At 31.4% G+C, this 17,874-nt stretch overlaps 1 protein-coding gene across 1 annotated transcript; it reads right to left on the bottom strand.

Annotated features, from left to right (window-relative positions):
• Positions 1-16,719: 16,719 nt before the first annotated feature.
• LOC108564511 (SOX domain-containing protein dichaete-like) lies at positions 16,720-17,431 on the bottom strand. Its single transcript, XM_017923579.1, has 2 exons — positions 17,151-17,431; positions 16,720-17,097 (listed from the first exon to the last, which is right to left on the bottom strand). The coding sequence occupies exons 1-2, from the start codon at positions 17,422-17,424 to the stop codon at positions 16,922-16,924; spliced, it is 450 nt and encodes a 149-aa protein (XP_017779068.1). The 5' UTR covers positions 17,425-17,431; the 3' UTR covers positions 16,720-16,921.
• Positions 17,432-17,874: the final 443 nt, after the last annotated feature.

A 17,874-nucleotide genomic window follows, 5' to 3' on the forward strand; every position in this document is an offset into this window, starting at 1 on the left:
AACTTCTTGTGTACTTTATAACTAGTACAGTCAACGTTATTATGTAAATTCTTAATTCGTTATTATGTTAATTATGCTTAATTCTGTAAATAATAGAGATAATCACAAAATGTACTTGAACTGAACCTTTTTTTTTTTGTATAATAGATAATTTTGTATTGAATGGGGTTAAAAATCTGGGCGCTTACATATTTTTTTTGTTTGTTTTGTTTTGTTATGTGTGAATTATTATAACGGGCGTTTGACCCCCATTCGGAGGGAGACAAAAGGAGAAGAGGAGAGACAAACAAAACACACACACACAGAAAAAAAAAATTGAAGGAGTATACAAACAATGAAGCTGGGAGCAATGATGCAAGTGGAGGTGGAGGGAAAGGGCAGGAATCAATCACGAAGCGAAGCAATTTCAGTTTCAATCAATCACAAAAAGCTCCGATTGACAAAGAGCCGGTTGATTAGACGGACCCGAACCTCGTTCCCCCCGCCGCCACTCTTTTAAGGTTGGTACCATCCTCCACCTCTTCCACCACTATTACCAATACTGCTGTTGCTGCTGCTGCTGCTGCAGGATGAGGACGAGGTTGGAGGAGGTGAGCAGGATGAGAAGGAGGTCCCCATTGATTTTAATCAAGAGAAGCCTCTTCTAAGCGATATATGTGGAATTAAACGTCATTCAGATGATATTGTGCCCTCACAAACAGACCCCGATGCTGGAGTGAATTGCTGGCTGCTGCACTGCAAATATATATATATACACACACACACCTACATCCATCCATGCAGGACATCTCTCTCGCTCCTCTCCATGCGTGAGTTTTGCATGCAGTTATCCTGCTTGTATTATTTTTTTTGTTCTGTTATTTACTTCCTCTTTTTTTTTTGCACAATTTATATATTGGATGCAAATTCGAGCGCTGCTTATACAAACGCCATTGTCACTTTTAAAATTGATTGACGTGTTTATTTAACACTCGCCTCTTCCTCCTCAGCCGCCGCCGCTGCCGCCACCCCCCCAAACCCTAACCTCTCTTCTGCACCTCCTCCTACCGAACGTTATGCTCCTTTTCATTCTTCCTTTTCTTCCTATCCCATTTTCCATTTCACCTTGTCAATAGTGCCTTCTCCGATGCGCCGTTGTTGTCGATGTTGTTTGTTATTGTTGTTGCTGTTGCCGTTGTAATAATAATAATACCGATGGAATGGGAATTGAACGCTTAGCAATTACAACATTCAGGTTTTTAAATTAAATCTGCATTCTGCGAGGCCATTAAACGGAAGCCCAGATGCATTCACAGCGAACGCTATCCATCTTCCTCCTCTTTTCATCGATGCATCGCATCTTGCATCGCAACGGGTTAAATGCATCGTCGCGCATTCAAGAAATTGATTACAAATTACGTAACTCATTTGCTGTAGCTTCAAACCTTTGCTTTTTCTTATTGTAAATTAATCTATCTTGCGCACATTAAATTTTATGTGTAACTTTAAAATTACTTTTAGTTAATTATAAAATCCTATTTTTAGGTTTTATTTTTTCTTATTAAAAAAATTATTGATTTTCCTCATTTCTTAAAGAAATATATGTAAATTCTACGAGAAATATACTTTTACTTCGGTAAAGTTTCTAATAAGGTTTTGGTAAATATTAAAATTTAGAATAATTGTATCAACTTCATTAAGTATGCAAAGTAATTAAAACTTATTTAGTTTATATGGGCAAATGTAAGTAATTTTGTAATCACGTAATATTAATTTACATTATCATTTTAATTTCCACTTGATTAGTTCGGTTTATAATTGTTAAAATTCATGATAAGAATGTTTAAATAAATAAATTTAAATATTGGCTTCGATTAATGCAAATAGTGGAAATTTGAAAACATACTAAATTTTAATTGATCAAACTAAAAAGAATCTAAATAATTACTACACAATTTCAACAATTTCAAGTTTCTAGATTTGTCCGGTTTCAAACTATCCGGGATATTTGCGGATTATTATATGTTTCAATTATCTTCATTTCTTTAGATACAAAATTGCTTACTTTCGTAACTCAAAAACCTTGGTTTCTCATTATTTAATTGGTATGAATGTGCGTTTCAATTTAGCTCCATTTGTTACGTATTATTACTACAGTGATCAAAGATAAAAAGGGCTCAATTATCTATTGACTTCTTCAACACACATAAAAATGTTGCGATTGGTACAAAATTTTGTTCTGGAATCTCTTTGCCTAATTATGATTAATGTGTGTTTCCACTTAGATCCATTTGTTACGTATTATTAATGCAGATATAATATTTTTAAAAGACAGAAATAAAAAAAAGGAATCAATCTATAAACTTCATTTTGCAGCTAATAAATTGATTATTTATTAAATTATTGTTCAAATTTAGATCCGTGCAAAACTTTGTTCGTAACTCGAAAACTTTGTTCAATTGGTAAATAAACCTGTATGATGAATGTGCATTTCCACTCAGATCCATTTGTTACGTATTATTAATGCAGATATAATATTTTTTAGAGACAGAAATAAAAAAAGGAATTAGTCTATAAACTTTATTTTATTAGCTGCAAAATTGATTATTTATTAAATTGTTGTTCAAATTTAGATCCGTACAAAACTTTGTTCGTAACTCGATAACTTTGTTCTGAAATATCTTTGTTCAATTGGTAAATAAACCTGTATGATGAATGTGCGTTTCCACTTAGATCAATTTGTTACGTATTATTAGTGCAGATATAATATTTTTCAGAGTCAGAAATAAAAAGGACTGAATTATCTATAAACTTCATTTTATTAGGTGCAAAATTGCTTATTTATTAAATTGTTGTTCAAATTTAGATCCGTACAAAACTTTGTTCGTAACTTGAAAACTTTGTTCTGAAACCTCTTTATTTAATTGGTAAATAAAAGTCATGTAACCTGCGTTTCCATTTGAATCCATTTGCTACGTATTATTACTGCAGGAATAATAATTTTCAGATCCAAGGAAGAAAAGGAATCAATTAACTATTGTCTTCAATTACTTTTAATACAAAATTGCTTATTTATTAAATTATTGTTGAAATTTAGATCCGTACAAAAATTTGTTCGTAACTCAAAAACTTTGTACTGAAATCTCTTTGTTCAATTGATAAATAAACCTGTATGATGAATGTGCGTTTCCACTTAGATCCATTTGTTACGTATTATTAGTGTAGATATAATATTTTTCAGAGACAGAAATAAAAAGGACTGAATTATCTATAAACTTCATTTTATTAGGTGCAAAATTGCTTATTTATTAAATTGTTGTTCAAATTTAGATCCATGCAAAACTTTGTTCGTAACTCGAAAACTTTGTTCTGAAACCTCTTTATTCAATTGATAAATAAAAGTCATGTAACCTGCGTTTCCATTTGAATCCATTTGCTACGTATTATTACTGCAGGAATAATAATTTTCAGAGCCAAGGAAGAAAAGGAATCAATTAACTATTGTCATCAATTACTTTTAATACAAAATTGCTTACTTATTAAATTATTGTTGAAATTTAGATCCGTGCAAAAGTTTGTTCGTAACTCGAAAACTTTGTTCTGAAATCTCTTTGTCCAATTGGTAAATAAACCTGTATGATGAATGTGCGTTTCCACTTAGATCCATTTGTTACGTATTATTACTGCAGGGATAATATTTTTCAGATCCAAAAGAAGAAAAGGGGTCAAATGGCCATTATAATAATTCACACATCGGAGGAAAGGAAAGCTTTGGATGCGCTCCAAGAAAAGTGGGTGGATTTATCGCGAGAGTTTGCCGGAATAAAAATGGCAATATCAATAATAATAATCCAACAACACATACAAAATATATATATACAGAAAGGGGAGAAGAGATATATAAATGGTTGGCGCACGCTTTGGGGTGGTTTTTGGTGGTGGCGGCGACGACGCAGGGGAAAAACGAGATATGATTAATGGTCGAAATAAACCTATAACAAACGGCTAATGTTTCCGGCACCGACGCCGGAACTTTTCTAAATGGCCGCCGCCCGTTTCCGGTCTCTATTATCGAAGGGCGGTCCGGCCGACGATTTGTTTCGTTTACACACAAACGCAATCTGTTACATTTACTCCCTTTTTTTTCTTCATTATCCTGAATCCCATTCATTCCTCTTCTTACAAGCTACATTTTTTTTTTCTATTTCCACTCCTTCGTGAACAATTTTAATGGCCACTTCCCGATCCACATTTCCAAATCTTCGATCCTTATGAAATGGATCGTTAGTTTTGTCATTGTCAGTTTACATGCACGTATCATTAGAGGTACTTTGTTACCAACAACAATCGATACATCTTCTGTACGTACAATATTTTTTCTTCTTTCTTTCAATCTATCTTTATCATCCAGTTTGTTATTGTTGCTGTTACTGATAATCCATAATCAATTGTTCGGGTTAATGATTAATTATCAATTCCATAAATAGTTTTTTTTTATATGTGTGTGTGTGTTGTTGTTGATGGATTCTTCGCGACTCACAATGAGTCCCTTGATGATTTGCTACGTGCTCGTACAATGGATGGAGGAGGAGAAGGAGGATGAAGAAACTGGCCTCGCTTTCGTAGGGAACGAAACTTCTTTTCAATTACTCTTCGTGAAAAGAGGGAAGGAAAAATAACCCCTTTTCAACGCGAACAATTCACTTAAGCGATGACGAAAGGACGAGGACGACGATACGAGGCGCGATTCAATACGAACAATTAATTAATTTACTCAATGCGAGCTCTGTTGCATTCAGACAACAATTCCTTGTTAGCCAAGTACCAAGGTACAACCAGAAAATAACTATAATTCATCTACAATTTTAAATAGTTTTCTATATTTATCAATAGGATTATTTTCTTTGTTAACCTGATCAAAGCTAAATAAAGTTTTATGAAACTGTAAGATACAATATTTATAAATGTAAAATTTGCTATTTCCTTGTTTACCAAATACAACCAGAAAATATTTACATTTCATCTAGTATTATTGAGTCTATCAAAATTTAAGAAAATATAAAATTCAAGTTGTTTAATTCAATAGTCTAAGATTATAATTCTTTGTTAACTAAGTTGTTGAAGCTATCAAAACTTAAGAACATTTTATGAAACTATGAAATTCAAGTTATTTAATCGAATGGTCTTAGTTACTAATTCTTTGTTAACTAAGTATAACCAGAAAATTACTTGAACTTTGTTGAACTTCTCGAAACTTATGATTTTTTTTTTATAAAACTATGTTATTAATCTTGTTAAATAGAAAAATCTAAATTTATAATTCCTTGTTAACCAAGAAAATAAGAAATTTTGTAATCTTAAGCTTATGAAAACCTTATCAAATTATAAAATTTGTAATTGTAGAGTCTAAGTTGTTGGCTAATTAATAAGATGTAAGCAGAAATTAGCTTTAACTCATCTACTATTTTGAATTCCATTTTACATTTATCAGTACGATTAGTTTATTTGTTGAGCAAATAGAAATTTATGAAAATCTAATCTAATTGTAAAGTGTAAGTTACTAATTCCTTATTAAGTAAGTGCTGAGTTACAATCATAAAATTATGTATCTATTATTTTATCTACGATTTTAAGTATTTATCAGTACAATTATTTCCTTTATTGCCACTATCACATTTTCTGAAAATCTTATGAAACTTTAATTAGATAATTCAAAAGTTTCTGATTCTTTAATCTTAAGAATACGTAGATTTTAAAAGTTTTATTCTTAAAAAATTATCTGGTTTATTTTGTATTACTATGCGGATTAGTGAGTGAATAAATATTGAAAATGAGAACATTAACATTCTGTTGATATAACACAAATTCGTGGTAATAAAATACAGTCTACACAATTACTTCGTTAAGCGAAACTTCGTTTTCAGAGATAAAAGTGAGTTTGTTCATGAAGAAATTGAAAGGTTTTATTTTGTACAAAGCTTATAAGAAGTTATTTCATTTAACAATTATCGCTTAAATATAACAATTCTTCTTTAATCAGAATCATTTTCACTATAATAAAATAAGACGTTTTGAATATCATTTAAGAACTTGTAAAAATCTTTGATTTTTAACAAATTTTTGTCAGGAACTTCTTTAATTTTGTCTTCATTTTCTTTATCTTTGTAATTATCAATGTTTTCTAATTCATCTTGGTGCATATACACTAAATTTTGAACAACATCTTCATCAACATTCTGTATGGACACAGCACCATTAAGTTTGGGTACCATTGAGGACAATGAGCTATAAAACTAATAAGCAATGTTTTTTCGTATTTTCAACTGATAACCAAACTGCAGAATAGACAGATCCCGCGGAGAACAGTAACCTGAAGTGGAGCGTCTTCTCAAAACCGTGCCTTATTCCTCAAACTCCAACCCCGTCCGTATTAATAGGAATTAACTTTATAAGTACAATAAGTAGTCTCAGTGAAACGTTAATGTGATAAACATAGTCTTATAAGAATCTTATTATGATGAGCATAGTCTCAGATGATTCTTAAATCGACTAAGTAACAAATAAAGTTATGTAAAACCAAACGAATTTCATTAAATTCTCAAAAACTGAGACTTCAAAACAGACAACGGAAGATAATATCCCACAGTGGTCCAGAAAAGTGAAAATGGACAAACATGGAGAAACAACAAAATATTTTCAATTTATTATTTAATAATAAATGTTAATTTACAGTTCGTTGTGTACGGGTGGCGGTTTGTAAAATGTAAATAATTATATTATTTTCGGTAAAACGCGTATCGCATTTACGTTTCGTGCATTTACGTGACGCAAATATTGACTGAATTAATTGTTATTACACGCGTTTCACATGTACAACAAAATTGTTACATTAATAAATTCAATCGCATATAAAATATATTACTGAGTATTCATTACAAAAAAAAAAGAATAAAATAAATAGCGAAATAACGTCGAGCATCCAAAAATTGGAAATTGCATTCATTAAAATAATTGTGTGTTCGGTGCGCGTGTAAAATTTATGCATAAACTGAAATAATGAAATCATTAAATTTACTTGTAATATAAAAATTATTTACATATACAATTTTCAATGTAAAATATAGATTTTACTTTTATTTAAATTACATGTATTAATTAATAATTAAAAGGTAAGTTTATTTATTATATTTTAGACAAAATATATGTTTTCTTTAGTTTTGTTGTGATAAATTGTAGCTAGTAGTAGAAGTATGTAGCAGTGATGAGCAAACTATGGTCTGTCTAAAGGTTATATTTAGATCGCCGTAGATTTGAAGAATTGGTCAAAGAGACATTCAAGATTTCTTTTGTTTTTCAATTTTTTTTGTCAAATTGAAAGTTGTTCAAGAATTTTGTAGTCGAGAATGTCACAAAGTGTTTGTAAATGAACATTTATAGTTACTGGAATAATTGAAGGTGGCGAAAACTGAAAAAAAGGTAATGAAGAAAACGTAAATATATATAATTTAAAACGTCATGATGACGTCAAATCTACGTCATAATGACTTATGATCAATTTTGTTATAATTTCTGCATTATTTTCAGTAATCTCAAAATAAGAAGTTTATAAAAAAATATCATAAAGTAATAACTAAATCAATATTATTGTATAAATTAGTGGATTAGTAACTAGGATTGTTGTATCCAATTAGAAATCCATTATGTAATATAACAAATAAATTGCAGCTCATCGCAACAGTGATTAATGTCTAGTTAGTTTCGAGAGGAAATCTGTGATTAGTGACATCCGCGATTTTGTTTGAATTTCGGTCCTCCCGAGTTCAAAAAAAGACGAAGGACAATGGGGACACAGTGTCAACGCTACCCCATCGATAATTCATCTTATTATCCTTGGAAAAAAAGCGATTCCGGACCGGCATAAAGGATTACAGGATTTCTGCACGTCATTGAAAATTATCATATCCCCGGGTGGAAAATTAATGACCCAGAAGGATACGAACATCAAGTTTACATTAAAAAAAAAAAGATGAGAGAGATTTATAATTAATTGGTGCGATGAAATCAATCGAATTCTGTTTTCGTTTCTTTCTTATTTTATTCTTCTTTTCTCTATTTTTTTTTTCTCATTCCCGTGTTTTGTTTGTTTCATTAGCAAAGGGCAATTCATTAGTTAGGGACAAAAGGGTGAACGTATGATGGTGGTGGTTTGTGAACCGCAGGGTTCCCAGGATCGTGGTGGCACTTGACTCGAGAGGATCGAGTTAAAATCGGCGCCCTCGTAAACAATGGCTCTGAAACCCCCATATCTTTTCCAACGGACTTAATCCACTCCATCAAGTTCCAGATTCTGATCAGTTAGTTGATTTCGGTAAAAGTGAAAAGTAAAATCAATTGCGGAAAACAATGGATGGTTTTGAAGAACGGTGAAGGGGTTCGATGCAAGATTGCTTTATTTTTGTCGTTCACCCCTCTTCCGACCGGACCTGAAGTTGAACTAATTAACTGCATTCAATTTTTAGTCGTCAATGCGAAATTGATGAATAATTTTGGTTTTTGACTCAATCACCAAAAGTTTTGTTTTTGAACTTTTTATTTTCTAAATAGATCTAATTATTTCTTAAGGTTCAAGTACTTTTCTTATTTTTTATGACAGGGGTCGGCAACTTGGAGCCGCATGTGGTTATTTTAATAAGAAATTGCGGCTTTACCAGTAAAAATAGCGATTGAAATGAGGCTCTCAAAACAGACAATTTCTTAAAAATGGCTCTTTTGCTTCAAAAGGTTGCAAATCCCTATAGCATTCAAGAATAAATTAAATAATTTAAATAATAGTAATAAATATAAAATTAAGATTTTTGCTACTAATTAATTTGACAACAAATGCTTATTTTTTTTTAATTACAGAAAGAAAAAGATGTTTTTACAGCACTTTTTTTAAATAGACCTAATAATTTAATTAGTTCAAAGTAATTTGCTATTATTTTAGATATTAAAGTTAGAAATAACCAATTTGTTAATAAATGCGAACAATTTAGATTAATTTACAAATAAATCAAATTTTTTCATTACTTTATTTTTTTTGTTGATTTCTTCTATATTTAAGTTATAAACAAGTGCTTTGACATAAATTAAAAAAAAAAACAAATTACAAATGTTCAATTGCAAGAAAAATCAACTAAACATTTTTTTCCAGATCTAATTATTTCTTTAATTTTTCTAAGATATTTACAAAAGTACTTTAAGATTTTGCTATTATCTTTGATATACTTATTAGAAGCAATTATTTTCACAAGAAAAGTTAATTTGATGAAAGATGTGAGGAAAACATGAATAAAAATTTGTCTTTCTAATTTATTTTTAGGAAAATTATGAAAACTTTAGTACATTTACAAATTTCATAATAATCATATTGTATACATTTAAGTATATTGTATTATTAATATGTAATATTAAAAGAAATTTAAGATATTTGTTTAATCAATTAAAGTAAATTGATTTATGATAGAAGATTTATACGTTTTCAGCACATTTTTTACAGAATTTTCACAAACGGTAAATTCACCGCGCGTGGTAGGTTTAGTGTTAATTCTTAAAGTAATAAGTAAAGTTTATAAATTAGATTTACTAAAAATGATGTACGAAAAGATTGAATACAAAAAAAATTGTTTAACAGATGTTTGTCAATTGAAGCAAGTCTCATGTAATTTTACTGTCTCCTCTCAATATTTTTTCCTCCTTCCCATTTTAGCAAACTAAACACTTAAACACTTAAGTCCGATTGCAATCTAGCAGAACAAACAAGGCATTAAACTCGTATACTCCAACACACACGCATACGCATGCACACAAACGAAGAGTGTTCGAGAAGTATATTTGAGTTGTGTGCGATTAATTTCAATCACGTTTTTATGGTCGCTTTTATGGGACACAATTAAACGCATGTATGTATGGTGAACGGGGTGGATTGGTGGAGGAGACGGGACGGGGAAGGAGAGTTGGTGAGGTTTTGTCGTAATAAATAAATTTCCAGCGGAGCGGAAAACCCGAGGAAAATCCGGGCCGCAATAAATTAACCTAACCAACTTTATATTATCCGCAATAAATTTAATTGCGTGCGACGGCTTCATTTTCCACCATCCGAAAACCCCGCTATTAATCCATTCCCTCTACCAACTTCAAGTGCGTGCCTCGACGTCGCGACGTCCGAAGGAGGCTCGAATAAATCTCGCTGAATTATTTAATGCGAATTATCTTTTATACTTTGGGTTTCTCACAAACCTTCACTTCCTACGACAAAACAATTTGTTAATTATTACCTTACTAGAAGTCTTCTTTTGAATAATTACTAACTTCTTACTAATAAATTACATAATACTTCTTTGGTGACTGTTATTTTATGTGTTTGTATTCTACAGTTTACAAACAAAATAATTTATTTTTTGATTGAAACATTCAAACATAAATTTCCATAAAATAAGCATTTATGTGTTGCATCCACACTATTCGTGACATTAGATTTGAAGCTTTTTTTTATATAAGATTGCTACAACCTACCTAATAAATTAAATGAAACTTTTTTAATGACGTTAATTTTCTGTATTACATAAAAGTTCGGGTCTATATCGCAAGTCCGACAACCGAAAGACCGTCTATTGAAATCCCGACGTTTGAAATCCCGGCTGTATTACAATCCCGACGCTTGAAATCCCGACTATGTCAAAATCCCGACTACCATAATCCCGACAATCAAAATCCCGACTACCACAAAAATGTTATTGTAGAAATTTATAATAATTAAAGACACTGTCGGGATTTCGATATAGTCGAGATTATGGTAGTCGGGATTTTGACATAGTTGGGATTTCGATATAGTCGGGATTTCGAACGTCGAGATTTCGATACACTCGGGATTTCGAACGTCGGGATTTCGATAGACGGGATTTCGGTTGTCGGGCTTACGATTGGCACCGTAAAACTTCATACACAACTAAACATATTGATAGAAACATTTAAATGTAGACTGCATATAAACGCAAATATATATATCAGATGTACCATCCATATAGCGGTGTCAATCGAAATCCCGACAACCATAATCCCGACAGTCGGGATATACACATAGTTATACATAATTCTATAATAGCTGTCAAATGTGGTACATCTAACAGACATTTATGTGTTACAATTTGTTATGAAACTGAATAATTTTCATATACAGGAATACTTCGCACAGTGCGGGTAAATGATTCCGTTTTAAAAAATTTCAAACGATACTATAGTGAATCCGCACTAATCCAAGCCGCATTATACGAGGCATTAATGTATATTATTGTATTAGATAAACTTATATAAACTTTATTTGAATAATTTATTTTTAACATATTCTTGCCAAATCTTAATTAATAAAACTCTATAAATTCTTCAAGGTTTGATCACATTTTTTATAACCTTACTTAAGCTAATTTTACATATTTTAACCAATTGTAACTTAAATCTAACTCTACCAAACTTAATGTGATTTCTTCTATCATATTATAATTAGTTGACTTCATAACTTAAGTTAAACATATTTCTTAATTTACCTATTAAAGTAAAGTTACTGATCTAATTCTAATATTATATGATTAAAAATAACATAAACTAATTTATATATTCTAATTTCACTTATTCTATTATAAAATATTAATTGCTAAAATGAAATCTGTATAACTTTTTAATTTATGAATTTTTATATTTATGACGTAATTAGAGCATTTTTATTGTTATTGTTGTTGTTTTTTTTACTTATAGAAGTGTTTACTGAAACGTCTTTTAGTTGCGTTCATGGTATTATGTGGCGTTCCCTTCGGCTTCCTCCTACAATCAATTACAATGGTGATGGATCGAAGGTTCGTCCATAGGGCTAATCCCATCGGATTTCGGATCCGATAATCGGCGAGTGGACACTGTTGAATGAGCATTCAATTGAGATTGGGATCCATCTCCTCTCCTGCTCACTCCCTTCATCCATGTAGGCGCGTGTCCGCACAGTGTATACGTACGTAGGCTGCGTGCGGAATTGGTATCGAATCCATCCATCTACTAGTAGTTGTAGTAGCAGCGTAGTAGTAGTAGTACTGGGTTATCTGCATGGACCTCCCCTTTAGATTAGGAACACGATACTACCTATATCCAGTCAATACACGTTGGGTGGACGATGATGATGTGTGTGTGTGTATGTATGTTCGAGTGATTTCCTGCAAGCAAGTTGTCATCGTCCTGTGTGAAGCTTGTCATTCCCGGACGGCATTGTTTGGTGGCCGTGTGTTTAGATACGATGCGCCGCTGTCCAACAATGCGTACAATTGCATGTGAGCCTCGCATTGTTCGGGCCCTTTGTGCCCTAAACAATCGACAACTATTGATACGCCGAGGGTGTAACGACTATAGATTAACTATTCCGTAAACGATACAACCCATTACCTATGTAAATTGATTGTTATTAGAGTCACAGAGGCCAACAAACCGTCGCCAATTGTATCATTATTATTATCATTATTATTACTGCCATATTGCTGATCGTAATGAACAAATTAACTCGCAGATAATCGTATCAATAAACTTCCAACATCGCCACTCATTAACTTCCCTTCAAACTTTATGCATTCTCACAACTTTCTAATATCGAAGATTATAGCACAACTGCAACAATAACCCTCATAGTCCGGAAATTAATAGACAAACTTATTTTTTATACACAAATTTTCCTTGTTGACACAGTCAATATTCTTATTCAGGATTCAAACAGTCCGGGATATCGGCGGAACTGATAAACCGGACTATACGAGGTATTGATGTAACATGTATGACATACTAAGTGTATTATTAAATTCGTTAAGCGAGGTTCTACTGTATATGGATATGAAAACATTGTAGCTGAAACTTGATATGAGACATAATATGAATGCAACTATGTACTATAGTCTGATTTCAAACGGGATTTGAACGTCTTTGAAATCTTTAAATTTTACTACTATTTACTATTGATATAAAACCAACAACTTCAGATATGAAGTAAAGAGACTTAAGGATCTCAAGAATTAGTCTTGAAAGATCTCGTATAATATAAATAAACAAATCTCTTATATTTTAGTTAAAACAGTAAATTTAATCTTGAATATAATTAGTTTTAACTTGATTAAACCAAATTTTATATAAGCTAATCTAAACTTTAGATAACTTTTCATATCTTAACTTATCTAACACAAACCTATTGTAATTTAGATTAAAAGCTCATAAATTTAGGTATAATCTATAGTTTATACTCTAAACTTTAGAGTATAAACTACACCTTTGCTCTACTTAAATCAACTAAATTCATAATAAGGTTTTAATTAAAATTAATGGTACAAATAAGAAACTACTACAAAACAATTATATTTGATATAACCAAATTTTATTTTACATAACATAATCCAACTTAAGCTTACTAAATCTTCAGGTTTATTCACTTATCTTCTTCAACAGATTGAAATCTAAATATATTTTTTGATTATCTTAATAATAGTTTAAACGTTTTATAGATTTATGGGATATTAATCCTATATTGAACTTGACTTTGACTAAATTTTTATAATGTAAAAATAATAATGATTATATAACTTATTTTGTGGTTTTATCATCATTACAGTTCGAGGTTACTTTACAAGAGCGAATCTGAGTATTCATGATTATACGTAATTTTTTTTGGTATTTATGCAGCATTATGCAACGAACTAAAACGGAGTAGTGTGAGCTTGCATAAAGTAGAGAAATAAAGAGAGTGGATGCGTTTTGCGAAACAAACAAAAAAAAAAGAAGAAGGAATTATCAAGAGATGTGAGGCGGCGTGGGGCGGCGACAACCATTCTCTCTCCTTTCGTACAGCTCACTATAATTCCTCTTCTTCCACATTATTTTTTTTGTCCTTCCCGTTTCCTTGCCTCGTCGCGTTTTTCTCTCTCTCTCTCTTCTCATATTTTTTTTTTGTATCTTTCAGCGTGTTTATTTTCGTCTCCTCCTCTCTTGGCGACATCCTTTTCAGAGGAAAATAGCAGCCACAGTCTCCTTCTCTTTTTTTTTTTTTTCGTCCTCGGCAGAACAGAATGGAGAGGAGAATCTCTCTGGAGAGCGAACGCGCGCTCATCACAATACACAATCCCCCCAGCCCTCAACCCCATTTTCCCCAGTTTCTTTTCTATTTTATACTTTTCTTCTCTTCTCTTATATATATTTTTTTCCCTCATAGTCATCTCCTCCTCCTGCTGCTGCTGCTGCTCTATATCGAAGAGCTTGCCGTTGTATGACTTTTACGTTTCTTACTGAAAGAACAAAGCTCATTCTAGCAGCTTTTTGCTATTCAGTTCCGATACTGATGACAATGACAATGGCTTTTCTATACTACCGCTATACTGAATCCTCCCCGCATCTATTACTTCTATTTCTTTTCTGTGTCTTCGCAGGAAACTGTGAATCTGCTGCGGCGTTCCCTTTTATTTTGATTTATTTATTAATTCGCTCCCTTAGGCTTAGACTGCGCCTCTTCGCGAGGGGTTAAATTAATGCTTCCTAGTGCATTTTCAATCAACACAATTTCCCTCGCGCAACTTTATCCCGCTCATTGTGTCCGGGAGTTTTATGCTGCACTCTGAGATGGCTCTGCCTCCATTAGGAGACGACAATGGGGCTTTCATCGGGATTAGCACAACTCTCCTGGGACTCCGCTCTATTTGTTTACTACTTTCTTCGCCTTCTATTAGTTGTCCTGTGTGCAAATTAAATGGACCCAAACTTTCAATCAAATCTAAACGTGAGTGGAAATACCGAGGAAGAGACGAGTAGAATCCCAGTCATTTCTCTCGGCTTTAAACAACTTTTATTTGGAGAAGAGAACGATGTTAACAAAGAAAGCGTGGAGTGGGAATAGAAAAATCTATTTTCTGGGACAATGGAATCGACGACGAAAAATAGCATTATATATATAGAGATATAGATAATCCATATCCACTCGACAAACATCATATTTTTCCCAAGTTTGGTAACAATGCGTACACACTCCGGATCCACTTAGGCCAATAATCGAATCATTTTCTACTTCCGCTCGGATCCGAATTGAAACGTTACTGATACCGAACACACACACAACAAATACGTGTGCACATAGGGAAACTCTTTTTCCCTTGCATTCCCGTCCACTCAACCAATCCGCGTTTCCACCTAATCGATCCGGTGGAAAATCGAAATAAAAATGGGAGATGATGAAAAAATGGTTGAAAAAAAAATATATATATAGAAAACAACCCGAAACCAACACAAAACGTTTGATTTAATATTTTTATTATTCACCTGTCAAACGCATAAAAAAAGTATGTGAACTAGACGCGCTTTGTTGAAAATGCGAGAGAAAGGACCGGAGGGAAAACGATTTTCTTCGTCAACTATTTCTGATTAGATTCGAAATATTTTTACCAATTCTATAAGAAGAATTTCAATTTGCATATTGTTAATTAAATCAGAATAAAATTTTATAAAAGCGCCTTAATTCAGATTAACTTACAGTTTGATTATAGAAAAGTTTAAAAGAAAATTTATTTCTTTTATTTGCATTTATTATTTCTAATAAAAAAATTAATAAATCTTTAATTAAAATTAAGATTAATAATTTTATTTTCTGTAATTTCCATATTCACAGTTTAAATCAGGCTTTTATATAATGTTTCAATAAAGAATAACAAAGAAAATTTTATTTTTCTTTGTATTTATTTCTTTTAATAAAAATTTTAATTTTCATATTGATAATTATTATAAAATTAAATTTGAATTAATAAAATTGTGTAAAATATTTATATATTTGTGTTAATAGAAATTTAATTGAATCTATAAGAAATCTACTGTTTTTATAAATCAATTTAAAAAAAGAAATGTAAAAAAAGAGTTTTTATCGGATTTTTATGCACAATATTTGTATTAATTGCAATTTCATTGAATTTCTAAGAAAACTACAACTTTTACAAAGCAATGAAAACATGTTGTGTATTGTATTAATATTCTGAAAAAAAATATCAATATAAATAATATGTTTCAGCAGATTATTATCACAACAAAATGTTGATGTTTGAATATAAATGTTATAGAAGTTAAAATAAAATTTTCAATAATAAATAGATATAATAGAAAATATGATTATTTTCTTAGAAATAAAAGTTTTATAAATTATTAACTTATTTATAAAATATTGAATACAATATAATAAATTGAGCAAAAACCAGTTTTGACCACTCAAATATTTCATTAATTCTTAATTCTGCGAAATATTGTAAAGACTAATGTTACTTACCTTAAATTATTTGATAATTTTTGAATATATTTTAATCATAGAAATCATAGAACATTTTGATTAACCTTAATTAATCGTCTAATAATGAACCAAAACTAAGACAAAAATGAATATCATTACATAAAATGAATCTGGAAAACAGAAAATTGATTAAAAGATTTTTAAATAAACGATTTTTATATAAATATCAATAGAAAAAGAGAAAAATTATTACAATTTTTGTTCTATTAAACATTTGTTTTCATCATTTTTTCAAGAAATTAATAAATATATAAGATTTATAATCAATTTATTTAAAAATAAGTTTAAATTAATAACAAATTTAACAAATATTATATTTTTATAACTAAATCTAAAGAAATGTTGTTTATTATATTGTACGGTGTTAAAAAAATGTAATAAAATATATATTTTTTGCAACAAATTCGTGTTTCTCCTTTATCTAATCTGTAGGTGAAATGATTTGACAGAGCGACATCGGATCTTGAGAAGAGAAGATAAAGAACATATTGATTAAGATAAAAATCCAATTAGCTGTTCAGGTGATTTCACGGACAGACTTCAGTTTAGTTTCCAATTAGAGAAAGGCTATTGCACGTGCTGAAAGTACACATTCTGACCCAAATCGTATCCGTAAATAGAAGCCCTTATCAGCGCGGTTTGCTGCAGAGCGTTCACATTGAGAGAACCGTACGAAGGCAACGAAAGCTTGTCGATCTGTATAAAATTATTTTGAATCTCAGCTTTTTCTTGCACCTTTTCTTCTGCAAATTTTCGAGTTACATAATTATACAAGATTGAGTTATGGTTTATTTACCTGGGATTCTGGTTTTATCAACTTTTGGTTTCCGCCTTGGCTTGTACTTGTAATCGGGATGATCCAGCATGTGTTGATTCCTCAAACGCTTCGCTTCATCGATGAAGGGCCTCTTCTCGAATTCGGTGAGAAGCTTCCATTCTGCTCCCAAAACTTTGGATATCTCCGAATTGTGAAGACGCGGATAATCGGAGCTGATCCTCTTCCTCCTGATCCTCGACCAAACCATGAAAGCGTTCATAGGTCTTTTAATCCTTCCGTCCGTTTGATCCATCCTCACCAGAAGCGACGCGAAAACTGAACCGTCAATCCAAAACAATAATAATAATAATGAAAAAAACGCAACGATCCTAATCGCATTGTGTCCGATCGATCATTTATCCAGCATTGTCCATCCGCTCCCATTGTCACAACATAAAATAGAAATAATGCAACAACAACGGTCGCCCATTGTCGAGCATTCCCATTGAGCGCACTTGGATGTGTGAATTACATTTCGATTCCAATTCATTCCGCAATATTATTATATTATATTTGTACACAAACTCATATTTATATTTTTTTTTTTTTGTTACTGTTGTCGTCGCCTCTATTATTATTTAATAATTACATTATGATGATGTTACGTAAATTCATTAATCCTCAATGGCAATAAATGCGGCTTCAATCTGGAACGAGGGTCGTCTTCGTCGTCGTCGTCTGGTGGATGATTCATTTGCATGAT

Source organism: Nicrophorus vespilloides, unplaced genomic scaffold (genome assembly GCF_001412225.1).
Source record: "Nicrophorus vespilloides isolate i.1.1-1 unplaced genomic scaffold, Nicve_v1.0, whole genome shotgun sequence".
NCBI lineage: Eukaryota > Metazoa > Arthropoda > Insecta > Coleoptera > Silphidae > Nicrophorus > Nicrophorus vespilloides.

What these genes read in the sequence shown, in the direction of transcription:
- LOC108564511 (XM_017923579.1), bottom strand. Translation starts at nt 17,424, where the DNA reads ATGGATCAAACGGACGGAAGGATTAAAAGACCTATGAACGCTTTCATG. An exon ending in TGATAAAACCAGAATCCCAG is followed by an intron (nt 17,098 to 17,150) that starts GTAAATAAACCA and finishes GAAAATTTGCAG; the next exon opens with AAGAAAAGGTGCAAGAAAAA.